Genomic DNA, 27,623 nt, shown 5'->3' on the forward strand with positions numbered 1-27,623 from the left:
AGAGAAGGACAGACTTGAGTCAGTCATTACTCTCAGAGCCTTAGCTGATGAGTGAGTTGTGCAGTTTAATAGAGATTTACCCATTGCCTTTGATAGAGATGTAATAATTGAATAAATTACCTGAATTTATTGAAAAAAATTTACAAAGTGGTTTAAATAAGTTGGTTCAAAGCCACACATTGCAGGTAACGTGCACACAGAATATCGCAGAGCTGCGGGTTCGCACTCCAGTTCCAGGTTTTCCACTTCCAGGGTTTTTAAGCTCCAATTGCAAATTTTCAAATTCCAGTTCCAGCTTTTCTTCCAGCTGATCTGATCGTTCGGAGCAGGTGTCCCACATTTCTCCTTCCGGGTGGCTCAGTGTGCCCCCGTGTTGGAGTTCCACCATACAAAGACAGCGTAGAGCACTTTTCAGTGTTTATCCGGCTGTGTACAGCAATGCGTCGCTACGCATACAAGTATATTTTGAAAAACATATATATAAGATATATAATAAACTGAAATATGGATTATTTTATGTTTACACCTCAGCGTGAGACTCGATTTATTATTTATTCTACGGGAAATGATGGATACGGCGTGACGATCTGGAAAACAAAGGCCAGGAGCTTTGACGCTGTCTAATAAAAGGGACACGAGCGGGGAAGGCGCGCGCGCTGCCACGTGCAGCAGGCAGGGTGGTGTGAAAATGGCCCGGCTGAGGCGAGCGAACACCTGGGAAATCTCGGACTCGGAGAGAGAAAGCGGCTCTGAGCTGGTAGCAGCTGTACGGGGTTCGGCCAGCGGAGACGGAATGGTGAGTTTCCTGGGGGGCGGTACCGCGGGTCCGAGTCCTGCCAAAAAGAAGCGGCGGCGGCAGATGGAGGCGGACAGGGGGGGCACGCGAGAAGAGCGCCGGAGGGAAAGAGCGCGGATTGAAGAAGAGAAAAGGCGGGAAAAGCAGAGAAGAAGAGAAGCTGCTGAGCGTGTGAGGAGCTACCGGCCTGAGGCGTGTCTGCGCTCCTTCACCGTGTGCGTGGATCCAGGTGTGCGCGGCGTGTCTCCTTTTACCTTATCATGTACTTGTGCCCTTTTTACTTTGTTTACGGTTCCCTTTTTAACTTTATTTTACTTTGTTTGCCCCTTTTTATTTACTTTTACATCACATTGCCCTTTTAACTTTGTTTACTGTACCCTTATTTACTACATATTTATTCACTTAGCAGATGCTTCCAAAGCAACTTCCAGTGAAAACTAGTGTTATCAGCCCACACACCTTATTCACCATGGTGACTTACACTGCTAGATACACTATTTACAATGGGTCACTCATCCATACATCAGTGGAACACACACACACTCTTTCTCTTTCACTCACACACTATGGAGGAACCTGAACAGCATGTCTTTGGAGTGTGGGAGGAAACCAGAGCATCCGGAGGAAACCCACACAGACATGGGGAGAACACACAAACCCCACACAGATTGAGTGGGGATCAAACCCACATTCTCTCCCACCTCCCAGGTGCTGTGAGGCAGCAGCGCTACTCACTGTGCCACCGTGCCGCCCAGAATTACTATGTTTAATGTACCCTTTTTTACTTTGTTTACGTTGCCGGTATTTACTTTGTTTACCGTGACTTTGGTTGGCTTCCCTGACTTTGAGCCTGCATGTTTGAAGCTTTAGTGCAGAACGAGGAGATCGACCTTCTCCTGGGGACCCTGAGCTCCTTGGAGTGGAAGAGCGCCATCGAGGAGCAGCATCTCACACACAGCATCACCTGGAGGAGAGCGCTGCCAGAGGTGTTTCCACAGGCACGCCTGGAATCCGGGAACACTTTCGGAGCCCAGGCGATATGAGACCGTGCAAACGTCTTTAGACTTTACCACACTTGAGTGCACCGGGGTAGTGTAGGCTCCTTTCAATATAGATACTCCAGTGGAGAGTGTAATGCAGAGAGCAGAGCCTGCAGACCCTGCTCACCTCTTGAGCTCAGTGCCCTGGACTGGGGATATTTCATGGCACTGTTTGGAAATTTACATTTACATGTATTTATTTAGCAGATGCTTTTCTCTAAAGCGACTTCCGATGAACTCTATGTAGTGTTATCAGCCCACACACCTTATTCACTGCGGTGACTTACACTGCTAGATACACTACTTACAATGGGTCACTCATCCATACATCAGTGGAACACACACTCTCTCTGTCACACACACACACACACACTACGGGGAAACCTGAACAACATGTCTTTGAACTGTGGGAGGAAACCAGAGCACCCGGAGCAAACCCACACAGGGAGAACATGTGAAGTCCACACAGACTGAGTCGGGATCAAACCCACATTCATTCGCACCACCCAGGCGCTGCGAGACAGCAGCATTACTTGCTGTGCCGCCCCAAAAACAAATTTAGGGATTTTTTTTTTTTTAAAACTGCAATTTGACAGTAACAATTTGAAGACACAGCTGAAAGTAGCATTAGCGTAGAATTCCAGTGATCAGTCTTAGTATTGTCTCCTTTAGGGCGAACTCATGTCGGTGATTCAAGAGGAACAAGTTCTAATGGTGCTGACCCTCAGTGAATTCCTGGAGATGCTGACCTCCATCCAGAAGGTACGGCTTCAGAATCTCTGGATGCCTGTCACAATTTTTGTCTTTGGTTATACAGGCATCCCCTCTATTTACAAAATGAATCAGTTCCTGAAAACGGTGCGGATATTGGCATTTCAGTTACCGAATGCCTATTTCTCATTATTTTAACTGAGGAAAAATAATAATTTATTCCCAGCCTATCCAAAAACTTCAAACTAATTTTCCGAAATACCACTAGAACACTAAAACACCTGTATATTTACCAACCAGTGATTTCAGCACAGTATAAAACACATTTTCACATTTACTGCTCTGGAGTAATTTCCTTTTTTCTTTTAATTGATCAGTTCTCTGCAGGATCAGCAATAATCCCAGCAAGGATCCACTGAGCACGTCATTTATTTGGACAACTTTCTAGAACTTTTCCTGCTAATTGCTCTGCTGTCTGCAATCATTCAGTAAAATAACACACCCAACATGGCTGACAGACACTGCTGTGGAATTTCATACATTTCCCATAATGCCCTGCTCTCTTAAAGCAACACTCCCACCTTCCTAACATCAACAGAGAGACGTTACTGCAGTTCTGATACACTCACATGACTTTCAAATTTTTTGGACATGCTTTAGAGAAATTTTCCAGTAATTTTTTCTGCCATAAATCAAATGTCGGGTGTCAAAAGGAACGAGCCGTTATACCGAAATTACGGATAAAGAGAGTTTGTAAATCGAGGGACGCTTGCTCTTTAATTTTGGAACTGCAGGCTAAGATGTTATTCCTTAAAGGTACAACAATCAAAGACCCTGGAGGAAGTGACCTGTGGATCCTTGTTCAAAGAGCTCTCTGAATACCTCAACAGAAACATGGAGAAGGTCGTCACGCTCGCAGTGATTGGCTTAAGCAGCTGGTAAAATCTTGGTGAAAAGTTTGTGGTGGTTTCTGTGCCCTGTGCTTTTCCACCACTTTGCACGTGTTTGTTGAACCTGTTGGCATTTCCTTCTCTTCAGGGACTTGTGGAGACAACAGCGAAGGGATAAAGTGGCCACATCAAAGTGGGACATGGGCATGGATGAAGTAATATAGTTTTTGGCACTTTATGAAAGAAATACAACTGCTGAATTTGCGATATGGATGAATAGTGGATGGGCTTTTGTAGAAGTGATACAAGATAGTTTGTGGTTAGAGCTGCTGTCTTTGGACTCAAGAGGTTGCAGGTTTACATTTACATTTATTCATTTAGCAGACGCTTTTGTCCAAAGCGACGTACATCTCAGCAAAAGTACAATTTATGCATTACATTAAGAGAAAGAGACATAGCTTCAGTCATGTGACTCAAGTAAACCTAGTTTACCTACCACTTGCAGCACCGAGGTTCATATAAAGTAACTGATACTGTATTGAACCCCATGGGGAAAACTCAGTTAAGGTATATAAACCCATGCTTCCAGAGAAGACTGCAACCTAAATACAGCACCTTAGACCACTCAGCCATCCTGAATTAGAACCCTACCTCCTCCTGTTGTACCCCTGAGCAATTGTACCTACTCAGAATTGCTCCAGTAAAAATGACCCTGCAATATAAAGGGGTAAATCGCTATAAGCAGCTTTAGATGAAAGAGGTAGCTGAAGGACTAAATGCAGATGGCCGGAGAGTGATGGACATGCTCGTGTTTACTACCCGTTTTAGGCTCTTGTGTTTCTCCAGCTCTACAAGAACGTGTGTCATGTTTTTGGAGAGCTGGCAGGACCTCACTGACCACGTGTGTGCTATCACCAAGGCCCTGTCCAAGCGTCCCATGAAGTAAGCCCTATGTGACCTCAACTCTTTGACAGACAGACCTTCTCAACAGTGTGGAAGCGCTGTAAATCTGAGGATATTTCAGACAAATTTTGCTTTCCAGGCGGCTGACGGAGGAGCCCAGCCTGCCGTTCTGTGTGGAAGGTTCGTGGGCCAGCGGGGTGCGAGTTGGGAAGGATGGCTGTGGACTTCAGCAGGTCTGGAGCAGACAGGTCCAGCAGCTGAATCGAGTGAGCCGCTCAGTTGCTGTTGCTGTGACAACCGCCTTCCCTTCACCCCAGATGCTTTTACAGGTATTCTTATTGACTTGGGCTCTTAAGTGTGAGGAAAGGAAATTTCTAGAGTTGCACATTATGCTACTGTTACCATCATTATTATGGTCTGTGATGGTAATGTTTGGGCAACTGGTAGTTAGAGCTGCTGCTTTTGGGCCTGGAGCTTGCAGGTTCAAATCCCAACTCCAGCTGTAGGTGATTATATAAATATAGTTATTCACAGGTGAATGACCAGAATCTAATTTGCATTTTCCGTATGTAACTCGTATAAATTGTTTTTATTGTTAAAGTAGTTTATAGTAGAGATCAGTAGCACTGTTCTGTAAAAATGTGAATGAGTGGCAGTTGTTTGCTGAGTTTTTATGTTAATGGTAAAGTCATTATTTAAAAATGTCTAGATTTCAAGCTGTACTTAAGTTATTCTTGAAAGTAAAAATTGTGATTACATATGAATCAGCTGCTAAGTTATCTAGAGAAAATTGCAATAGTAATAAATAGTATGAATATTTAATACTTCATCTGGAAATTTGTCACATTAACTGGGATAGAATACATGCATCAAATTATTTGTGTTTCATTTCACTGATGGGAAACTTGACATGTGGAGGTGTAAAAACATGAATTTGTGAATTACTCTGGAGGGATTAATAAAGTTGTATCATATCCTGTCCCGTCCATATGAGCAGGACTATCTGTCATTTCTAGGCGTACAAGGACTCTCACTCTGAGGCAGAGAGGAAGGGTCTGCTGGCCGATCTCCCTGTAAAGAGCGACGTGTCGGACCAGAGATCTCCAGCAGACTGTACCGTCTTCTTACTTCCTACAATCCTCAGCTTGTCCTGGACTGATGGAACTAGTTTGCAGCTCGTCTGTCTCCTGGTGCTGCTCTGGGGAGATGAGGAGACCTCTGAACAACCTGCTTTTGTAAATCACACAGAAGAATCAATCTAGGCTTGAGAGTTGTGTTATTCTGTTGATGGTATGTGGCTGATGGTACTGTCTTATCGGTAAGAAAAACTGGTTTGGATATGGAGCAACACACATACACAAAGGGTATAAAATGTATTTTTCTGTTTTAATATATGCAGCACACACACACACACACACGATATAGGGCAGCTGCTAGCATAGTGGTTACAGCTACTGTTTTTGAATCCAGTTTGTCGGTTCAAATCCCACCTCCAGCTGTAGTACTCTCTAGCACGGTACTTACTGTGAATTGCTCCAGTAAAAATTACCCTGCTGTATAAATGGGTAATTAATTATAGGTGGTTTAACATTGTAAGTTCTTTAGAGACTGTCAGCTAAAGGCATATATGTAAATAAATGTACATGCACTTAATGTTTGCTTATTTGTATCTAAGTGAATGTACCTGTATGTGACATCACAAATTAAAATATACATTTCACACACAAGAAAAAACACTGTGACCTCAGGGGATTTTGAGGACAAGGTAACACAAACACAACAAAAGTATTCTGATTCTTTATTTAGAAAAATGAAGCTGTTACATTTTATACATTATTTTCAAATCAGTTCATGCTATTTGATATAGGTAATAGCGGGAAAACGGGACCTTGGCGACACACATCATGTAAAGGGTGAATGCCAAAGTGCCTTTATGAATTTCATTTTTAAAACATTGTATCTGTTTGATAAGACAAATGTTTTTGCACATCCACCCTCTCTACCTTCCCCTTCCTCAGGCTGAAAACCAGAAATCACATGACAGCCCAGGGTCCTCATTTATAAAACATATAGATTTGATGAAGGATTCTACAGATTGGACCATATGCACAAATCCATGGAGCGTTTTTGAGAACTTCCACATGGAGCCCCATGACTGCTGCTCTTCTGCACACTGAGCAGCGCAACATTCATATTCACATGTACCTGCATTCTGGGACTTGACACTCACAGTTAGTGCGCAATTGAAGCACATTGTATGAATTACACCATTGTTATATTCTAGTTCAGCTGATCTTTACAGTTCATGCCAACTGCAAGAATGAATTCATCACAAATTGTCCATATTAAGTGTCTGGGTTCCACTGCGACAAGTGTACTATCCAGGGGTTTTTTTTTTTTTTTTTTTTGGGGAGGGGGATTTTTAGTATGAAAATATACTTAATTTATAAATAATTCATGTTTACTGAATTTACACCCAGAAAAACTAGTAGCTGAATGTAGCTGTAGGTAAATGTACCTGTACGTGAAAGTACCTGTAGGTAAATGTACCTGTGGTAAATCAGTGGTGTGACCTGAACTGTACCTCAACACAGTGGGGGCCAAAGATAGATGCAGATCAACCCTCTTTTTACTCCAAATGTGATTTCCAGAAGAATACCACTTGAGCAGTGTCAGTATGACACTCTAGCTACAGGGACAGTGAATTAAGTATGAAAATCACTGCATTTATGAAAAATAAATAAAAGCATACTGAAAAGGAAATCCCCAATAGCCACCTGTTCTTACTGCTGGATCTCAAATGACAAATAAACGCAATATAAAACTTCCTTTTTCCACCTGAACAGACAGACAAACATTTGGCAGCATATGTGAACTCCGTCAACTCATCTCGGCTCAAGCGCTACATTTACATCCGAAATTCAAGGTATTCAGCCCAAAGTTGGCGAATAAAACACCAAACATCTAAACTAATGAGCAGTGGGCCACTTTCTGCATATTTCCAATAAAACTGGAGTATTTCCAAAGTACCCACTGGAGTTTCTGTAACAGACAAAAGTGGAAATATAAACATTTTTCTTTCCCTTCAGTAAGTTCCTTTTCTAATCTTGTTTCTTGATTTTATGACTGTATCAGTACCACAAAAAAAAAAAAAAAAAAATCTGCAAAATTAAAACGTTAAAGCAATATTTCCGGATGTTAAATGTGGTGGTTGACTGGTAAATGTGTCGCCGAGCCCTGGTTTAGCCTGACTGAAGAGTAACTGATCGCAGGTTAAAAAGGGCCATAAAACATTATTCTTTCATGATTAGTCACATATTTATACACCCCGATGAGCACTTGCGCTATTAAAATCTGGAATCAGATGAAGTTTTAAAAAAAAAAAAAACAACATTTACCCCAGTGAAAACTGCACTAAAATATAACGCTGTGATGATAATAATGGATTTAGATTTTCTCCCCCCCTAGGTGTTGACATTTTACACAAAATGGGAATAAATTACAATGTAATGTCTGCATTTGAAGCTGAGACAGTAAACTGTCAACATGATTACATGTATTTGTGATTAAACAGGCAAGCTCTGTAAACAGGAGCCACCCACCCTAGCAGCTGAGTCTCTCTCTTACACACACACACACACACACACACACACACACACACACACACACACACACACACAACCTGTATGGGAAATACTGCAGAACATCCGCAGAAACTGGACGCCCCGTGTACCTAGAAGGACAGGGAGGTTCAGTTTTAGAAACAGAGGATTATGTTGACAAATACAGTACACTTTCCTGAGAACCAAGAGCAGCCATCCTTGTAATGAATTTCCCCCCAAAAAATTTTGAAAAGCCACAGGGTCTTCTGGTATGGTCCTCTTATGAGTCGTTCAGGTAACATGTTTTAGATAAAATAAAAATTAAAAAAAAAAGTATAACATCCTTCACTGAGTGGTAAAACTCAGCGTAACAGCATAGCAGGATGCTGCATATTGAGTTGATCAAAGCTGCTGAGATATCGCTTAGTTCAGCTTTGCCATTCTACATGGAATTAGAGGTAAATCGTATTTACCGCAGACCTTGTGTGAAACTGCTAACATGGGTACAAAGATTCAGAAAAGGAAGGCCAGTACATGTAATATACTCTGTTCCTGATAGCAGTTGGGAACAGGGTATATTATATGTGCTGGGCTTCCTTTTCACCCTTCTCTGCATGTGCACCATTTGCCTTTTTAGCGATCCAGAACCTTTTTTCCGATCTTCAGTCATGGGTCAGTTCGGACGCTGACGTATAGAGGAGTGGGATTTTATGCTCCGTTGATGCTGCATGTAGTTTTGTTAGAAAACTAATACGACTAATACATGATCTCGACGAGCTCAACTCGCGCGCCTGGTTTAGTGGTTTCATGAGCAGTGATTAAAAATGGACGGATGATCCCTCAATGAAACACGGGTATTCTGACGTACATCCAACATAACCAAACAAAAAGACCCCAAAAGCAGAGAAGGATGAAGCAGAGCTCGACTCCAGGAGAGGTGAAGGGGGAGGAGGGGCCACGATCTGAACACTGTAATCAAAACCAGCCCCTGCGTGCTTCAGTCTTCCCCCAATACACCTAAGCAAAAAAAAAAGGAAAAAAAAAAAAACTGTACTGGAAAAGATTTTAAAAAAAACAATATATATATTTTTAACTGTCTTTGGATCCTCACTGTGCGAAGCAACAGCATATTTCTACACAAACTTGTTCCGTATATAAAAAAAGACTGAAAGAACAAAAAGCTTTAAAAAGGAAGAGGAGAAGAGTGGCCAAACTGGGTTTCTTTCTTTCTGACCGCTGTGTCCGTCAGATGGCTTGCGCCGGTGCTCACGTCCAGCGGCAGCGCTTCCTCTGGCAGGCCTCGGGGTCCGAGGAGCAGCCCTCCGAGTCGCTCCCGGACGAGGGTCCGGGGGAGGAACAGGAAGCGGAGGGCGACGGGGAGTCCGGGGCCCCGTTGTTGAGGCTGAGCACCCAGCCCAGCTTGTTGTGCAGCAGCTGTCGGAGACCGGGGGGAAGGGGCAGAGCGGCCAGCGTGTCTTCGCAGTCGGGCAGCAGCTGCCGCAGCCGCGCACAGCACAGATACTGCAGGGAGGTGGGAGCGAAGCAGGAGCGGATCACCTTCATGCTGCTCTTGGCTGCCGTGGAGCACACCATGGGGTAGAACCTCTTATTGTGGAGTTTGGTAGCAGCCACACCTACCGCACAGGGATCGGGGGAGAAGAGTTATGCTTCCGCAGCAGGATCCGTGTGCCCTGCGTGAACTGACTGCCTGCCTGCCTGCAACACACTTCACCATCATTTGCATACAAGTCAAACTAGATAAACCTAAAATCAGCACTTTTTACAAGTTCTGGTTACACTGCAAAAGATTACTGGAACATCCCTATTCTGGATACCCTGCCATTTCGTGTCAGTCTGTGTCATTCTGAGCCTTTCTTATGCGCCGTCTTATCACTTTACGCACCGACCCGGACAGGAAGTCGGCTCGTTAACTCGGAATTGTTCGTAACTCCACTCTGTACGTCGCGATCAATAAAAGCTTAATAATACAGCTTAATCCTTTCATTTATTCTCAGGTTAAGTTCTGTTAGAATCATCAGATGAAACTAAAATTAGCTATCTTCATCAACAGTTCACGCAAACCCAGGTACTGGTGCTCCTCTAAACTGTAAACACGAGGAATGATGTCTGACAACACGGATGCCGCCTTCTTTTGTTACCTTCTGTTAACATGAAATGACAGTTTGAAAGTGACATGAAAGTTTACTTGGAAAAAAAAACTGAAAATAAGGACTCATCTCAACGTCCTGTTGGAAGTGCTGTGGTATGTGAGGCAGTCTTGTCTTCCCCTCATCCATTTGCAACATGAGAATCAAACAGTGGAGTAAAAAAGAAGCTGGATTGGAATGTAATGGAGGATTGTGGAAAGAAAACTAATTAAAAAGGACATCACCTTAAAGAGTGACTGTCTCATGGAAGAATAAAACTGGCCAGCCACCAGGATGCATAACAAACGTTTGTCACGAACTGGTTCTTTATTTTTTTAAGTTTGCAATTAAAATAGTATAATAAAGACATAACTACGTTTATTTGCTTGGTAATATCTGCAAAACTCTTCGATAAAGCCGTAATAAATTTAAGCAAAGCTGTCCGCTCCGCTCCCTCCTTCACAGCTCGAGTTTCTATGCTATCTGAGTGTATTCTGCTGCCCCCATTGGCAGGAAGCTGAACTGCAGGCCATTTTCTCTACCGCAAACGTTACAAAGCAAGTGGGTGACAAACATCCAAGTAAAAATAAACTTCAAAATGTTGGTTTCAAGTCAGACACATAACATGAACTGCTTTGACAGTTTACATTTTAGTCTTGGCTGTAGCTATGACGACACCTTGTAAGACTAATATTTTAGTAATTTTGGACTACGGTAAAATGAAAATGACTTTAAAAATGCTTAAAATAGGTCAGTTGTCTACACAAACTCCTACAAAAATCCCGACTGTTGGGAAGTCTGTCCAAAAAATGTGCAACAACTGCCATTTTCTTATTATTCATCAGCACTGATGAACACCACACACAGCTCTAAGCACTGAGGAAACGAGTTGAATTTTGAGCCTCAACCTCCTACTCTGCTGCAGTGTGTTTTAGAATCAGAACGAGCTTTATTGCCAAGTATGTTCACACATACAAGGAATTTGTCTTACTGACATTTATTGGCTGGACGTGTAAAAATGGGTTGCTTTTCCTCGGCAACAAATTTTAGAAAGTAGAAGTGAAGAAAATGCTATTAAAATAGATTAACTGGGGACATTTGTAGCTTTAAGAAACTGTATTTAGAGAGTATTTAACAACCAAATCCTTTTGTGAATGTTTCAGCTCCCTGGGGACGCTATATGTACACAAAAACATAAACGAAGCAGACATTCTAGATGTTTACGACTGCCTGCTCCAACAACGTGACCCCAAAGAACCATTCTGCACGTGATCGGCTTGTAGCCCATACCTATGCACTTGCGGTTCTTGAAGAAGGTCAGGGTGCCGTGCCAGGTGTCCAAGTGAACCCCAATGATGGATCCTTGGCCAAAGCGTGATGAGAAGTTGATCTTGTCACCCTTGTGGTGCAGCAGACCTGTTGCCACAGAAACATGTAGGACAAACAAACATGATAGCTCAAGTTCACAGCACAGTAGTACAGGCAGTCCTCGACCAACAACAACGTGGAGTTAGGACAGCTGTCCCATCAACCTTCTATTATTTTTCAGTCCTGACATTCGGTCGTAATGTACAAAAATGACCGCTCCACTGGCTGACTGTTGCCATAAGACACCCACATTTACTGTTTACTCAGTCAGTGTGTCTGTCAGTGATTGTGTGTTATTCACAAAAACATTGTTTTATTAATGTCTATGAAGTTGACTCATAACGAGGTCATCAGAACAGAACCCTGCTACAAATGGAGGACTCCCTATACTTTAAATCAATGGTCAGCAAGCTTGTCCGTCGACAGGTTACCAAGAATGTTGTTCCAAGCCTTTCAATGAGATGCCGATCACAGCTCACCTGTGTAAGACAAGCCCCAACTGTCCTCGTCCTTCCCCAGCAGGCTGCAGAAGGTGTGTCTGTATTTATCGAGGTTCACGTCCGATGTCCCGATCCCCACCATCTGCGAACGTGGTAGTCCAGAAGGAAGATCCGTTAATCAGGGGGCTGTCATGTCTACGGTGACCCAAGTGGCCAACCAAGAGCTGCACCCACCATGTCAGTGCCGTACACTGGCGAGGTCATCTTGATCTCCCAGAAGTGCTGCCCGTGAGCCAGCTCTTTGTTGCCGCGGATGGCCGCCGTGCCACAGCTGTACTCCGTGTGGAAGCTCACCTTGCGGTTGTCACAGCTCAGCAGAGTTGCCGTCGACCTGCTGCAGTCATCCCACACCCAGTCAAAGTCTGTTCGGACAGGAGAGGGGGAAAAAAAAAAAAACCTTCACATCTTGGGGGGGGGGGGGGGGGGTCAGTGAGCGGAACTGCTTCGAACTGACTGCTCCAGGTGGATATAAAAATAAGCATTGAACAAATATAACTCCTTACACTGGAGCCCAAGTCTGCCTTTCCTGGGGCATTATGGGAAACTGCTGAGCGACCCATTAAAAAGTCACCATGGCTCGGTTTCTCATACACACAAATTTATAAGTACATGTAGGGATGACACGTAAGAGCGGCGCTTGCAGGACAGCCGTCCACACGCGTTCACCTTCACCTTTATTTTTAATTTTATGGAAATTCTTGGAGGCAGACTGACCTTGTCGTGCACAGTCGTGGAACACTTTACCAACATACCGCTTAGGTGTCACAGGTATCGCTGTTTGAACTATTTGTCACGTAGCTAAAAAACCAGGGGTATATTTAAAAAAAAAAAAAAAAAACATAAATCCCACACCACCGTGTATATTTTGAAAATAATCAAGAAAAACGAGAGAAGCTGCACGATTTACTCAATCCGCTTATAAAAGTTAAAAATGGTCAAACTAACAAAAGTACAAAGTTGACAAGTTTTCTTCTTTTATCTTCCCCATTTATTTATTTTTGTTGTTTACCGTTATATAGTCGTCCAAATGTGATTTACTTAGTGACTCCAATGTGTCCATCGCTATGCTGGTGTTCTCACACCTGTATGTTGTGCTGCTGTAGCCATGTGCAATTTCTCGAATGATCAACTGATCGATCCAGCCATGCACCCATCTTTAACTGTTCCAGTAAAAAGCACCTTGCATTTCCTTCCCTCCTTTCTTTTCTCAGTGCCTCTCCCATGCTTTCATTCCTCTTCCACTCTTCCAACCATCCATCGTGCGCTGATGTTCCCTCCACACCTGCCCGTTCCACCGGCTCCCGCTCCGTGTGACCCTGCACTTCACGCGCAATAATTACTGCCCTGCTGTCATCTCCCGCTTGAAAAACCAACATGTGATTTGCATGAGAATCCTGATGGACTCTGGGATGTGTGGACACATTCTTGAAGTTGTCGGAAAGTGCTACCTGATCGCACCTGTGACACCATTTGACCTTGAACCCTCTCTCTAGCTGAGGCTGCAGGGTCCTGGTGTGCTGTCCCTACCTGTATGCCGCTGTTCCATGAAAACAGTTTTGAAAAATGCTTCATTCTCACTTGGTAATTCACACCGGAGCTGTAAGTGAGTGACAGGCAGTCGCCCCCCCCCCAGCACTCCCACTCACGCTGGTCATCTTCCCCGCAGTGGCAGTCGCTGGTGTGATGGAAGCCACGAAGTCGGGAGCTGTAGCCGGGCTCCGTCTGCGAGTCGCAGCCGCAGTACGACTCCCCTGTGACGGGCACCGCGCTGGGCACGGCCGGGACAGTCGGAGGGAACTCGGGCTCCGAATCCGAGTCACTGTACTGGACACACACGGGACATGGAAGCTCTCAAAACCATCAACGTCTTTTTTCACAATTTTACTACGTTACTTTTTAACTCCTTACACTGCTTTGTATTAGTATGTCCCCTTTACTGTGATTTAGATTCCATTGCAGTTGACAGTGTAGTACAAAGAGCAGCTGCCTTAGGATCTGAAGGGCGCAGGTTCGAATCCCACCTACTGCTGTAGTACCCTTGAGCAAGGACTTACCCTAAATTACTCAAGCTGTATAAATGGGTAAATCATTGCAGGTAGTTTAACGCTGCGAGTTGCTTTGGAGAAAAGCATCAGCTAAGTTAACAAATTATTATGATTTGCTTTTAATTGTTCCTTAATTATTGTTTATTACACTATTCGCTATATGGTATTCATCTGTCCACCTTATTGTATATTACATGTTTGCTTTTCCTTATGTTACTTGGAGTGCTGTGGAAGTTTCTGAACAACCGTTCCTGCACTACTCGTAAATTCCCTGGGAAATTGGACTGGATAAAGGAGACCACAGAAGGTGTATGAGTCTGGTACAAGGAGACAAGACAGTTTTGGGAAACATAAGACGACACAGGAGAAACGTGCAGGGGGTCATTTGACCAAACATTTGGCGAGAGCTGTAAATATCGACTTTTTAAGCTTTATCGTGAAACGCCAAAGAACCTCGAATTGAAAAGAGAGAGAGAAAAAAGATAAATTCCAACAGGCTGAAGACATGGACACACACCACGGTTAAGACATCAGTCACGACCAGTCAAAGCAACCCATTTCAGATTTGATTTGTTGATCCTGGTGTTGATGCTGATCACGTTGACCAACCATATTGATCCTCATTCCTACAGCTCTCGGAATCAGAGTAACAACACGGTTGAGCAGCACCAAAAGCGACACACACCTACTGAATGTCCACCCACCGCTTCTTTAAAGAGTGCTTGGAGTGACCCCATCCCCAAGAAGGAGGGCTCAGGTCTAGCCTGCTTCTAAAAACAGCGCGAAAGCGCAGACGACACGGGCAGCTCCGCTGACCTACAACTCTAAGCCGGGGACGCCGGCGCGCCACAATCGACGCCAAGCTACCGCTATCCTGGCACAAATCCATAATGGGGTAAAGCGTGGTGCTGCACATCTAGGCAACGAGCTCCCGCACTTCCGAAAAGTCATCAAAAAAAATTGCATCGCGTCAAGTTTTTATGCAAAATAAGTTTCTCGTATTACCAAATGTTATATACTGTATAATTCTGTGTTGGCGCAACAGTTGCAAGAATAAACAAACGATTCGAAGACAAATCATGTTGTCCCATGCAGACGATGGAAGGGAGAGGTGATCCACTATTTTCCCTAACCTTGTGAAAATCTACCCAAGACACTGCTCTGCTGATATCACTTCACTCACTGGAAGGTCACAGTCACCCCAAGGGTAACTTCCAGTGAGTCAAGTGATATCAGCACAGCGATGTCTTGGGTTGATTTTTTTTTTTTTTTTTTTTTTTTTTTTAAGCAAGGCATAGAGCACATCAACACTCGGCTGAGACAAATTTGTGGTCGTTGCTCTAACACTGGTTATTGCTGGTAAAACTCTACCAAAAAACATGGTATAAATTGACTTACTAGACAGTGACAGCTACTGTTTTTGGCGCCCCAAAATTAGGGTAAAACAAGTGTTCGTTTCCAGTCATCAAAACTGTCGTGGGCCGGTATAACAGGAGCTAGATGCACTCAGATGTACCGCCAACCCACACACACACACACCCAACGGCCTCCTGTGCTCACCTGCAGCTGCTCGTACCCCCAGTCCGCACCCTCAGAGGCCAGCACCAGCGCCCTGGAATCTGCATCTCTGCGGACGCCGCTCCACCCGTACCGCCACGCCCGGGTGTTCCGGCTTCGCCTTGACATGGCAGGCGGCGCTTGGGACCTGCGGGTCACACGGTGGAAAGGCGATGGGCACAAAAAGAGGCGAGATCCAGTCCAGTTTATCAAAAGCCTTCGTTCTCCAGTCTTCGTCCCGCATCCTCAAGAACAGGACTCGGTGTGAACAGTGGGAGCGGGACAAAGACACTCGATGTCCACATCCTGCTGGTAACCGTACTCCAGAGCATGTTCTCCCCTGCTCACATGGGTGTCCGCTGGGTGCTCTGGTTTTCTGCCACACTCCCAAGATGTGTTTCAGGTGAACTTGTGACTCTAAACTACCCATAGTGTGGGTGTGTGTGTGTGTTTGAAAGGTGCATGAAAAGAGAAGCTCTACTCCTACAGAAATTACCAGAAGGGAATTATTGGAGAAAAGATACGGGAAGGTGGACCAACCTTCTGATCACTTCCTTGAACACCACGACCATCATTCACCGCTACTTCTGCCCCAAGACTTCTGGCAGTGTCAGCGGAAGCATCAAAGAGAAACAAGTCGGGTATTTAACACACACCAGTGTCACAGCCTCGTCTAGAACCTCTTAAGCTCCAGCTTCTTCTATATTTATAGTGGCCCACAAACGGAGCAGTGGAACTGAAACCTACTTACGGCTGCCCTGCGCTCCCACCATATGTTCCAAACATTGCTGTCTGGACCTGTAATCAACGCTGAGCCACTTGGCCATCTGCACTCGCTTTGGAAAAGCTGCGTTAATTTATCCGAGTCATTTTTAACCCAGGCTTCCTCCGTCAAATGTTTTACTCTGGAGAGCGGAGATATGTTCAAGTAAGAGCGGTAGGAGCTGGTAGCTGCAGCCCTTCTCAAGCAGAGAGGCCCGGTGCTGTTCTCTCGAAGCAACACCTACGGGACTCCATTTCTTTAGTGCTGAGGGATCTTCAGCATGATTTAACTCCTAAAAGACCATAAAACACCACCAAACACACTTCTGTAATCCATCGCAGGCCTTCATGAATCTATACTAAATGCTGTCAAACCTCAGTAAGAGTAACTGAAGCAATGTTGCAGACTCCTCACCTGAAGGTTGCTAGTTCAAATCCCTGGAGTAGGACTGGGTTCATACCTTTTCCCAAAGGTACTTACCCTGGATTGCTCCGGTTAAAAAAAATAAATGGGTATAAATAAAAGTAGAAACTGGTAAAGCTGTAAATTACTTTGGGTGAATGCACCAGAAAGGCAATAATAATAATAATAATAATAATAATAATAATAATAATAATAATACCAAATTTAAGATATAACAGTGCAAATTTCCACTTGCTCCTTTCAGGACAGCAGCACAGGAATCCAGTTCACTGTGTGGTGGTTAATGTAACTGCTGTTCATCCACCTCTATGACAGACAAACGTTCAATTATATCAGTGTTGTTATTTAAAGAGCTGCTTCCTTAGTAGATGTTTCTCGTACAGGGTCTGCAAACGGTGCACAGATTGCTTGGCCAATAATACTGCATCCTGCAGAGTAATAGATGGGTTACAAACAAACAAGCAGGTACGGATAAACCAGTGCGCAAAGTACCGGTGAGCGGTAACCTTTCACGCACCGTCACTGACAAAAAGTCAGGTTTCCAAACAAGCAAATGCAAACCATCGCTTACAGACAAACAATCACGTACAGGCAAAAGTCCACCGAGAGCAAAACAAACGTAAAAAACGGTCTCTTGCGTTATCGGGAACGGTCCGTTGTGTGTTCGGTGTTAAGATCAGCGTTACACACCCTGTTTTTCATCCTTTCTGTAGTATGGATTAGGGTTGGGGTTATGGGAAAAAATGTGGGAAATATCTAACCAGCAGCACATGCATATTTTTTGCTTCATTAACAAAAATTTGATCCTTTACAAACTACTGCAGACAAAGCAACACTTCCAAACAGCGCTTTACACATCACCCTTTACGCAGCTGAAGACAAACACATCCAGGCCACTAAGCACCACACACACAAGTTCTGCAGTGACAGCAGAGCATGAAACAACAACAACACACACACACACACACACACGATCACTACAGTAAACTGAAGGTGAGTGAATCAATCGCATGTTGCTCTTCGTGTCCATGACATGTGTTTACTCCCCTCGAGCCGTGTCCAAATGACAGCCTACTCACGCGCGAGCGCCCGCGCGCGCGCACAGACACAAGGTGGTCAGGGCGCACCCGTGCTGTTGCTTGGCTCCATTTCTATTAGCGAAAATTGGGACAATTTCTAATATTACAGACTACTTTTCCAGCAAAACGGTGTGTGTGTGTGTGTGTTCACACGGACGGCCCAACAACCGTGTGTGTGTGAAGACGAAGTGAAGTGCCGCATCAGCGAAACAAACACTCCTCTTCCTTCTCTGCTGGGAGACACGCTCCGAAACGGGCCACATTATTATTTATATCCACGGACACTGACTGTCCTGTACCTTCTGGGAGCCGCAGAGTGACCGCAGTGACCCGCCGTTCGGACACAACCGGACCCACATTTAACCCATGATTCTCTGCGCGCGACTTTCGTTTCGGTTTGCGGAGCCGATCCGCTCACGTCACGTCCCCTCGGCTACCTGAAAACGACACCGGTTCGGCTGTGTGTCGGGCGCCTCGCGAACGACGCTCCGCTCCCGTCCTCTCCTCTCCCACAGCGTGTTCCGCAGGCGGGGTGTTTTCGTTTCGCTTAATTCTCACGCTTTATTTGACATGACGACGAGATTGCGCTCTGCCACCGTGCGCTCGCTGACCTACTTTCACGACAGACGTAAACAATACATATCCAGGACCCGCCTTCGAACGCTCGGTGGGCGGGGCTGGAGGCAAATACTGTTACAGCATTGGCTCAAAGGCCGTCCATCAAAAGCGGAGGACTGGAAGTGTAGCCAAGCAGCGCTGCCTCTTGTTCCGCCGAGCGGAAGTCGTTCCTCCTCCTCCTGCTACTGCTGTGACGTAGCAACGCTGCGGTTTAGGGCTGCTGTTGCTAGGTTCCTCACTGCCCGGCTCTGCGCCATTACAGATGCCGGGCTTGGTTACGCTGCCCGAGGCCTCGTCTCACGAAAAAAGGCTCACTTGTTGAACACAACAAGGAATGAGATGCCGCCCTTTAAAAAAAAACCGTATCATTCATATCTTTCGAAAACACTCTGAATCTGATGTGGATAATCAATGCCGAATAAGAAAAGAGTTTCATAAAGAAGTTGCAGAACCAAATAATTCAAGATGGGGAACGAACGAAGTACTGGGTAGCTGTAATCGTGCGACAAAGTTAATGCAGTCCAGTATCACGTCATGCGAAACGTATTCAACTGTGAAGATTAGGAAACGGTAAATTTAAGATTAAGGTATGTACAACCCACTCTCGGTTCTTTTTACCTGGGCTTTGATCTGAATGATTGTTTTCCCTAAGCACTGCAGTGGACCTTTGCCAACTGTGTCCCTTGGCAAGATAACGTCTCAGCTGACGAGCCTTTTCTCAGTGGAAGAACCACAGCGCAAGCGCACATCGCCACTGCGCGATCACGTGAGGTAAAATGAGACTGAGGGCAGGTTCGAGTGACGCAATACGTTGTGCGTGCAGACGGAGATTTGATTGGCTCCCACATTACGCTGCAAGCACGTCGACGGCTTACGTGAAAATGAGGCTGCAGTAAATCGTTTCCGACGTTCGCCGAAATGGAGCGAAGTGACGGTATGTTCAACTTTGGCTGGCGTTTTGATCCTCAGGAACCATTTAAGAAATAACTACAAAGTACACAGTGAAAGGTTTTGTTTTTCTCGCTATGGCAGGAAAATATGCAGCTGGACTTTTCTATTACAGGCCGCCGCTGTGCGCTTGCGCAGTGTTGAGAATGAGATTCCTCTGAGTCTGTCAAAGTTTGACTCAAGCTGAGGTGAAACACAGTGAAACGCAGTGCAGTCACGGGTTTACACTCCTCCAGGGCTTTTGAACGGTACTGGGGTGTTTCCCATATGAAATGCACCTTCCAAGAAACTACAGTGACATTTATTTGGCTAAAACCCTATACTTCGGTTGTGCTCAGAGGGAGAATGATGTACAGAACTTCTAGAAATTTCTACCAGAACACAATCAACAACATGGCATAGAACTTGCAGAAGTCATATTACAGAAATGTGCGGGTTGCCTCACGTTAGGAGTTGCATTATGAGCAAGGAAAAAGAGTGAATCCTCATGGACTTCACACACCACCTCACCTGCGTACCTGAGAGTCTTGTGTGTGAGCAAGAAAATGACACGAAATGTGGAACTCGGTGAGCTGAGACATGTTTGAAAGTGTGACGTTTTAACTTGTAAGACAGAGAAGAAAGGCAGGTCTGGAGTACAGGCCCTGTTCGGGGTGCCTTGCAGTGGACTGGCATCCCGCCCTGGTTGTGTCCCCCCCACGCATTGCCGGTAGGCGCCGGCTCGCCGCGACCCCGCTCGGGACAAGCGGTTGTAGACGTCGGACTGGTTGGTTGGTTGGGTGGCACAGGAGAAACATGAAAGAGTACATGTATTTAGCTGATGCTTTCTTCAAAGCGACTTAGTGTAAATACATTTATACAGCTGGGTAATTTTACTGTAGCAATTCAGGGTAAGTGCCTTGCTCAAGGGTATTACTGCCAGAGGTGAGATTTGAACATGTGACCTTTGGGTCCAAAATCAGTGGCTCTAACCACTACGCCAGCAGCTGTCCCAGTGCCTGAAGGACACAGAAAAGGAACCTGTGCTGTGTGAAACACCAGAGGTGCTCAAGATATTGGCTCTGGCCTCAGAACTTCTGTCTTTCTGGAAAATTGAATGAAAATTATGATAAAAATACGCCAGATCTCGCGCTGCTTTTTATTTTAGAGTTATATTAAACTTGTTTCTTCAAGATACCCTGAATTAATACAATAAAAATTTCTCCGCTGTATAAATGGATAAGTGATTGTAAGTAGCCATGGGTGACTGTTGCCAAGATACAGAATCATAGTAGTGGTGATTTGTTTACATCAGGATGAGATGCTAAAGGTCCTTCGTAGAGAGTTATTTTGTGTTGTTACTGCTAGCTGAATATAGACACACTTTCATATGAAATGTACAATGAATATTTAACCTGTGGTTATTTCTTCACATAGAAATAATTCCTCGATCGTTTCTCATATCTCGTATAGTGGTCCATTCTGCACTTGTTTTATTTGTGATGCCGTTTTGCTTTATGTTATGAATCGGTAAATAGTGACTAAATATGCAGTCTTTTTAATTCAAAATTTGTCTTAAAATGCACATTATATGTTCTTAGCATTTTTGTGCAGTATTCACACAAACCCTGTGGAAAATCAGGTCCAAGGAGAAGCAATTAAATGGTTTAGAACATGTGATTATGCTGGAATCGGTGTTCTCAATACCAAGTGTCCATTCTCAGCACTCCGGTGGACAATGTATGGACCTTTTTTGAAGAGGCCGTGGATGGGGACTCCACATTTGCTATTGTGCCGTTTCCCATCATGCCCCTGTCTTGTCCCCCTGTAGAGAAGGGCAACTTGGCACAGGTTCGGCATGTGGTTCTGGTTCTCTCGGGGAAAGGAGGAGTGGGGAAGAGTACCCTCACCACAGAGCTCGCCCTCGCCCTCCGACATGCAGGCAAGAAGGTGAGGTTTTCTCCACTCTACCACGGTAACCAGGGAACCTCTTTCCTATAATGTGGTGCATTTACTAGTTCAGCAAGTGCTCCATACACTGATTTCATTGAAGTGAGTCAAGTCTCAGTTCATGTTTAAGTGTATTTTAATGAGCAGCCCCGGTGTCATCTGATACTTTAGTTGAATTCCTTTAACAGAGACTTAGTTACATTTAGTTATTTAACAGAGATCCAGTTACATTTACATACTTAAGAGAGACTTTTCTCCAAAGCGAGGTACAGTACAAGGATTACTGTGTAGCTGACACCTTTATCCAAGGTGACTTGCAGTGCTAGATAGAGTAAACTCCCTACAATCATTTATACACCTCAGCAGTGTGACACACACAAATGCAATGGGCCAGAGTCACCAGTTCAATTGAAACATGTCTTTGGAGTGTGGGAGGAAACCAGAGCACCTGGTGGAATCCCACACGGACACAGGGTGAACACTCAAACTCTACACAGACTAAGCAGTTATCGAACCCGGGTCCAGTCACGCAGTACTGAGACACGAGAGCTATCTGCTGCACCACCGCTTTAAAGAGTTTTCTTGTTTTTTTAGAACTAATTTTCATCTGGAATTCTTGGGCAGAAAAAAACATATTTAGGGGACAGGAGGTAGCGTAGTGGTTAGAGCTGCTGCCTTTGGACCCAAAGGTTCGCATCCCAGCTGTAGTATACCTGAGCATGGTATTTACCCTAAATTGATCCAGTAAAATTGCCCAGCAGTATAAATGGGTAAATAATTATAAGTAGCTTAACAGTGTAAGTTGGAGAAAAGTGTCAGATAAATGCCTAAAATGTAAGTTTAAAATGAAAAGTGACATTGTAAATGTACTATTTTGTAACAGTAAAACACCACAAAGGTGTTACATAAAACACCTTGTTAATTTACATGTCGTCAAACATTAGATTCATACACAGGTAAAGTAGTCATCACCTTATTGATTCAATTTGATCCATTTCTGTAATGTTGCAGCAAACACACTAAAGCAGAACACCCTACAACACTGTTTGTCCAGTAGTTACTGTACTGTACCGTGATGTACTGTACCATGCGGAAGAGGCTGATTGTCTTTTTTCTTGTTAATTCTTCACAGCCTGGTCATTGCACAGCTGCTGTTGTCACCCTTATGTTATATTACTATTGTCACACAACAAAAAGGCTTTATTTGCACTGGCGGGGAATAATTTTCATTTTTTAAAATCATGTTACCTGCAGCCCTCCGTGTGTTTTTGACTTAGTGCTTTGCATTTTCTCTGTGTGTGTGCGTCAGGTGGGAATTCTGGACGTGGACCTCTGTGGACCCAGCATCCCCCGCATGCTGTGTGTAGGCCGGCAGGATGTTCACCAGTGTGATGCCGGTTGGGTACCTGTCTACACAGATGCCCAAAAGAGCCTGGCTCTCATGTCCATCGGCTTCCTGCTAGAGAACCCTGATGATGCCGTGGTGTGGAGAGGCCCAAAAAAAACAGGTGAGCACTTGTAATGAGCCAAATACTGCACTGTCATCTTCGTCGGAAGATAACAAGTCTAATCTGATTCACGCACAGAAATAATATATCATCCCTTCCTGGATCGGGCCCTTGTTGTGGCGGAAGGGCTTTTGTGATCTAGGGATCTCCAGAACCATATCATCGGGAGCAGTATGCTCCTGGTAGGTTCTCCCAAGGAAAACAGGTTTGGAGTGAAGATCCAGACTAACATGATCCAAAAATCCCCATGAAAGACCTACCCCTGGAGCCAGCCCTGGGGGTAGTGTTCCTGCCTGGTTCCCGGGCAGCCCACGTAACCCGGTCGGGCTCAGCCCAAAAAGGCAACGTGGGGGGGCCGTGTGGGCCCACCACCCGCAAGGTCCAACATGGGGGTTGGGTGTAATGCCTTTCAGGAAACAGGAGGGAGCATGGTGGCGCATGGTGTCCTGGACCCTCGTGGCAGAAACTGGCTCTTGGCACGTGGAATGTCACCTCATTGGGGGGAAGGGAGCCGGAACTGGTGCAGGAGGTTGAGAGATACCAACTAGGTATAATTGGGCTCACCTCCACTCACAGTGTTGGCTCTGGAACTAAACTCCTCGATACGGGGAGGTCTCTCTCCTACTCAGGAATTGCACGGGGTGAGAGGTGCCGGGTGGGTGTGAGGATACACACAAGCCCCTGGCTGGCTGCTGCACAGTTGGAGTTTGTCCTGGTGGATGAGAGGGTTGCCTCAACGCGACTTAAGGTCGTAGAGAGGAAAACTCTGACTGTTGTGTGTGTTTATGCACCAAACAGCAGTTCAGAGTATTCGACCTTCTTGGTGAGAGTGGGTGGGGTTCTGGACAGAGCCCCACCTACAGACTCCATAGTCCTGCTGGGCGACTTCAACGCTCATACTGGCAATGACTGGGAAGTATGGAGTGAGGTGATTGGGAAGAATGCTTTGGCCAATCTAAACCCGAATGGTGAAATGTTATTGGACTTTTGTGCTAGTCATGGTTTGTCCATAACAAACACCGTGTTCGAACACAAGGATGCTCGTAAGTGTCCTTGGTACCAGAGCTCCTTGGGCCAAAGGTCCATTATTGACTTTGTAATCGTTTCATCGACAGCAAAGTCAGTCATCTTCTGCAGTTGCAGGAGCAAAATACGGAGCGTAGGAGAAGTTTGGAGAGGCCATGGAAAATGACTTTTGGTTGGCCTCAAAGAGGTTGTGGAGAACTATCTGGCGGATCGAGAGGGGTTGGAGGAGCTTCGCTCAAGCTGTGCTCAGCGAAGGTGGAGAAACTCTGACCTCAAATGAGGACATTGTCGGAAGGTGGAAGAAGCGCTTTGAAGAACTCCTAAACCCTAGAGATATGCCTCCCTTACAGGAGTCAGGGCTAGAGGCTTCTGGGATATCTGAGCCATAAAGCAAAGCTCTGTATTTACCGGTCGGTCTATGTCCCTACCCTCACCTGTGGTCATGAACTCTGGGTAATGACCGAAAGAATAAGATCACGGATACAAGCGGCTGAAATGAGTTTTCTCCACAGGGTGGTGGGACTCGCTCTCCGTGACAGGGTGAGGAATTCAGCCATCCGGGAGGAACCCGGAGTAAAGCCGCTACTTCTCTGTATTGAGAGGAGCTAGTTGAGGTAGTTCAGATGCCCCCTGGGCCCCTCCCTTTGGAGGTATACCAGGCACGGCCAACTAAGACAAGGCCCCGAGGTTGGCCCAGGACCCCCTGGAGAGATTGTATCTCCGTTGGCCTGGGTGCGGCTGGGGCTCCCCCGGGTTGAGCTGAAGGAAGTTGAGGAACAGGGACGTCTGGGCTTCTTTTCTCTCCCTATTGCCAGCGCAACCCTAGTTGGACAAGCGCTCAGGAAAATGGATGGATGGAATTTAGGTATCCACAGTTCTGTAGTTATTTTGTAACTCTCTCAATAAGAAAATTATTTAAAGTGAAATAGTTTGTTCAACTATGGACGAAACAACTTGTAGAAGAAATGAGAGAACTACTGCCTGTAAACTCAAAGGTTGCGGGTTTGAACACCACCTCCAGCTGTAGTTCCCTTGAATAAGGTAGTTACCTTAAATTGCGCCAGTAAAGTTACCTAGCTGTGTAAATGGGTAAATAACTGTAAACAGCTTAACATTGTAAGCTGCTTTGGAGAAAAGTATCAGATCAATGTGAACCAGTGATGTTCAACATTGACTTAATTTCAAACAACTTTTAGACTCACTTCAGGAAGCCTATGATAAAATAATAAGTTAGTGATACAAAGCCAGTTGATCTTTCTCTTCCTTCTTCCATCTCATGAATTCTGGGGATGGGCACAGCCTTAATCGGCCAGTTTGTGTCGGATGTGGCCTGGGGCGAGCTGGACTTCCTGCTGGTGGACACGCCCCCAGGAACCTCAGACGAGCACCTGGCTGTGGTGGAGAACCTGCGCAAACACAAGGTGGATGGAGCCATTCTGGTCACGACTCCTCAGGTGCGGTTCCCAAGGGAAAGCAGCAGGTGGCGTCGCTGTTAAGGACCTGTAATCTGAAGATTGCTGGTTCGAATCCCAGGATGAACTGTGCTGGACTTAAATATTTTATTGGAACTGCTCCAGTAAAATAGCTGGTACTACAAATGGAAATGGATAAAATGAGTCTCTGGATAAAACCACTAGAAATTAAGTAATGATGGGGGCAGCTGGTAGTGACATGGTTAAAGCTGCTGCTTACAGATCCAAAGGTCACAGGTTTGAGTCTCGCCTGTAGCTGTAGTACCTTTGAACAAGGTACTTACCTTAAATTGCTCCAGTAAAATTACCCAGCTGTATAAATGGGTAAATATTGTAAGTAGCTTAAAGCTGCAAGTTGCTTTGGGGAGAAGTGTCAGATAAATTATGGCTAAAGGGTTGAGCAAAATAATTAGGATCCTGAACCCTGTGGTTGTGTGAAATAATGAGGCTGGTTGTGTTAGCTGCCACCTTTGAATAAATTGAATTTTTATGAACCAAATATATAACAATAAATACATAAATATTTTCAGTTTCTTTCCATAGTGAACATGCAGCTCAGAAGGATATTATCCCTACTGTATGTACGTCTGTGTGTGTGTGTGCGTGTGTGTGTGTGTGTGTGTGTGTGTGTGTGGTGTCCGCTCGCTGAAATGGCGCTGTGTTGTCCGGCAGGCTGTGTCTACGGGCGATGTCAGGCGGGAGATAACATTCTGCAAGAAGACTGGCTTGCGAATACTGGGAATCGTGGAGAACATGAGTGGCTTTGTGTGTCCTCACTGCTCGGTGAGTTACACTCTGCTCAGCGCGCAGTGTGTGTGCAGTACAGCAAGGCGAAAGTCTGCGAACCGTCCGTCGTTTGTATGAAAAACATCAGTGAGAATCTTTGTGTGTCTATAGTGCGATAAGTGTAACGTGCAATGCCTTTCAGGAATGCAGCAACATCTTCTCCAAAGGTGGAGGGGAGGAGCTGGCAAAGCTTTCTGGATCACCATTTTTGGGTAATATGCTGATAGCATTAAATTGTGGTTATTGCCATATTTGCATACTTTATTATATATATTTTTCAGTATCAGCACTCGATACTGTGAGACAGTTCTTTGTTATTCTTCAGAAGTTGTCAGTCTTCAGTAGATTTCCCCAGATTTTGCTTCCCATCCCATGTGGCTCTTGATAACTAGGGCTACATTGGATTTATTAAAACAATTTAAATCAGTGTGATGAAAAATGTGAAGTCATGATCAACACAAAAGTCGCTGGAATGTGTTTGGTGTGTTTATATTCTGGATGTACTATTTGTAACAGTGATATGTTAAATGTTGGCTAAGAGTTTTATTGTAGAAGTTTGCGAGCAGCTCTCTCTGCTGGTGTGGAGGCTGTTTCATTACAGTCAAACTTATTTATACCAGTTTTTGGATATGATCAGTTATAGTAAGATCAGTGTTGAGTGAATTTATAGAGTGATATTACAAGTAAGCACATTCAAGTGGTGGACAGCACTGTAATTGACTGATTACCCTGCTGTTGTTGTTAATGGTGTTTGTTAAACCAGTACAAGAAAAGTAATGCTCTATTCTCTGCACTCCACTGAGATTTTGTGTACTTGCTTTTGGTGGCAGGCTGCATTCCCTTGGACCCCCAGCTTAGCACCAGCGTAGAAGAAGGCAAAGATTTCATCCAGGCTTTCCCAGAAAGCGCCACCTTCAGTGCTATTAGCCACATTGCACAAGCAGTTCTAGCCAACATAGCAGCTGCCTGAGCACTTCATCCAAACCCACCATTGCTTTTTCTTTTTTTCACAGATGGTTAGTCTACTTTTAGCATACAGGAATTGCTGATTTTCAGCAGAACTGTCCATATTATATATGCTGAGAAAAATGTAAAATTGCAGTTTTTGCTAAAATAGTCTTGAAATAAGGTAGCTACTACTTCTGTACTTAACCTTATTTTCTGTTTTTGAAAGCAAAGAGTAGTGGGACCAATAATTTAATAAAATATTTGTACTGATATGTTCCTGCACAGCAGTCTCATTTAACACAAGTTTTGTGGAATGATTTAAATAAGTGCAATGGATGACTCAGGTGTACATTGGAGAAATTTAAAAAGTTTTGTTCAATATGAAGAAAGGAAGGAGCTAGCTGCCAGCACTGCTAAGTCTAATGATCACATGCCTTTGCTCCTGCCATGTGAGCAAGGTTCTTTCTACTGTACTCATGGGTACTGAATTTGGAAGTTGCATAAATCCTCCAAGGACTATGTGGTCAACTAGAGGTGCCAGTTTAGACATTTCACATCTCCACT

General features: G+C 44.7%; 3 protein-coding genes across 7 annotated transcripts; 2 read left to right on the forward strand and 1 right to left on the reverse strand.

Moving 5' to 3' along the window:
* The first annotated feature begins 362 nt into the window (after window positions 1-362).
* eme2 (essential meiotic structure-specific endonuclease subunit 2) lies at window positions 363-5,748 on the forward strand. The gene is given in 10 exon segments (XM_018734914.2): window positions 363-1,025; window positions 1,661-1,782; window positions 2,509-2,598; window positions 3,364-3,485; window positions 3,586-3,652; window positions 4,266-4,297; window positions 4,299-4,379; window positions 4,480-4,669; window positions 5,357-5,408; window positions 5,411-5,748. Coding segments are annotated over 10 exon segments (1,182 nt in total). The 5' UTR covers window positions 363-688; the 3' UTR covers window positions 5,500-5,748.
* Window positions 5,749-8,974: 3,226 nt separating this feature from the next.
* On the reverse strand, window positions 8,975-19,147 carry LOC108923921 (SPRY domain-containing SOCS box protein 3). Of its 5 annotated transcripts, XM_018734963.2 has the most exons (8): window positions 16,311-17,687; window positions 16,100-16,160; window positions 15,563-15,707; window positions 13,604-13,781; window positions 12,132-12,319; window positions 11,937-12,039; window positions 11,380-11,505; window positions 8,975-9,576 (listed from the first exon to the last, which is right to left on the reverse strand). In XM_018734963.2, the coding sequence occupies exons 2-8, from the start codon at window positions 16,132-16,134 to the stop codon at window positions 9,209-9,211; spliced, it is 1,143 nt and encodes a 380-aa protein (XP_018590479.1). In that variant the 5' UTR covers window positions 16,135-16,160; window positions 16,311-17,687; the 3' UTR covers window positions 8,975-9,208. The 5 variants fall into 5 exon arrangements, with proteins under 5 accessions (XP_018590479.1, XP_018590482.1, XP_018590480.1 ...); XM_018734966.2 differs by lacking the exons at window positions 16,100-16,160; window positions 16,311-17,687 and adding an exon at window positions 19,061-19,147; XM_018734964.2 differs by lacking the exons at window positions 16,100-16,160; window positions 16,311-17,687 and adding an exon at window positions 18,262-18,525.
* Window positions 19,148-19,287: 140 nt separating this feature from the next.
* nubp2 (nucleotide binding protein 2 (MinD homolog, E. coli)) lies at window positions 19,288-27,330 on the forward strand. The gene is made up of 7 exons (XM_018734967.2): window positions 19,288-19,376; window positions 21,201-21,319; window positions 22,629-22,827; window positions 25,153-25,307; window positions 25,998-26,108; window positions 26,254-26,323; window positions 26,942-27,330. The coding sequence occupies exons 1-7, from the start codon at window positions 19,361-19,363 to the stop codon at window positions 27,079-27,081; spliced, it is 810 nt and encodes a 269-aa protein (XP_018590483.1). The 5' UTR covers window positions 19,288-19,360; the 3' UTR covers window positions 27,082-27,330.
* Window positions 27,331-27,623: the final 293 nt, after the last annotated feature.

This window comes from Scleropages formosus, chromosome 20 (genome assembly GCF_900964775.1).
Source record: "Scleropages formosus chromosome 20, fSclFor1.1, whole genome shotgun sequence".
NCBI lineage: Eukaryota > Metazoa > Chordata > Actinopteri > Osteoglossiformes > Osteoglossidae > Scleropages > Scleropages formosus.

What these genes read in the sequence shown, in the direction of transcription:
- LOC108923921 (XM_018734963.2), bottom strand. Translation starts at nt 16,134, where the DNA reads ATGATGGTCGTGGTGTTCAAGGAAGTGATCAGAAG. An exon ending in GGGGGTACGAGCAGCTGCAG is followed by an intron (nt 13,782 to 15,562) that starts GTGAGCACAGGA and finishes GTGTGTGTCCAG; the next exon opens with TACAGTGACTCGGATTCGGA. An exon ending in TTGGGGCTTGTCTTACACAG is followed by an intron (nt 11,506 to 11,936) that starts GTGAGCTGTGAT and finishes CTGTGGCAACAG; the next exon opens with GTCTGCTGCACCACAAGGGT.
- nubp2 (XM_018734967.2), top strand. An exon ending in TTCTGGTCACGACTCCTCAG is followed by an intron (nt 25,308 to 25,997) that starts GTGCGGTTCCCA and finishes GTTGTCCGGCAG; the next exon opens with GCTGTGTCTACGGGCGATGT. An exon ending in TTGTGTGTCCTCACTGCTCG is followed by an intron (nt 26,109 to 26,253) that starts GTGAGTTACACT and finishes AATGCCTTTCAG; the next exon opens with GAATGCAGCAACATCTTCTC.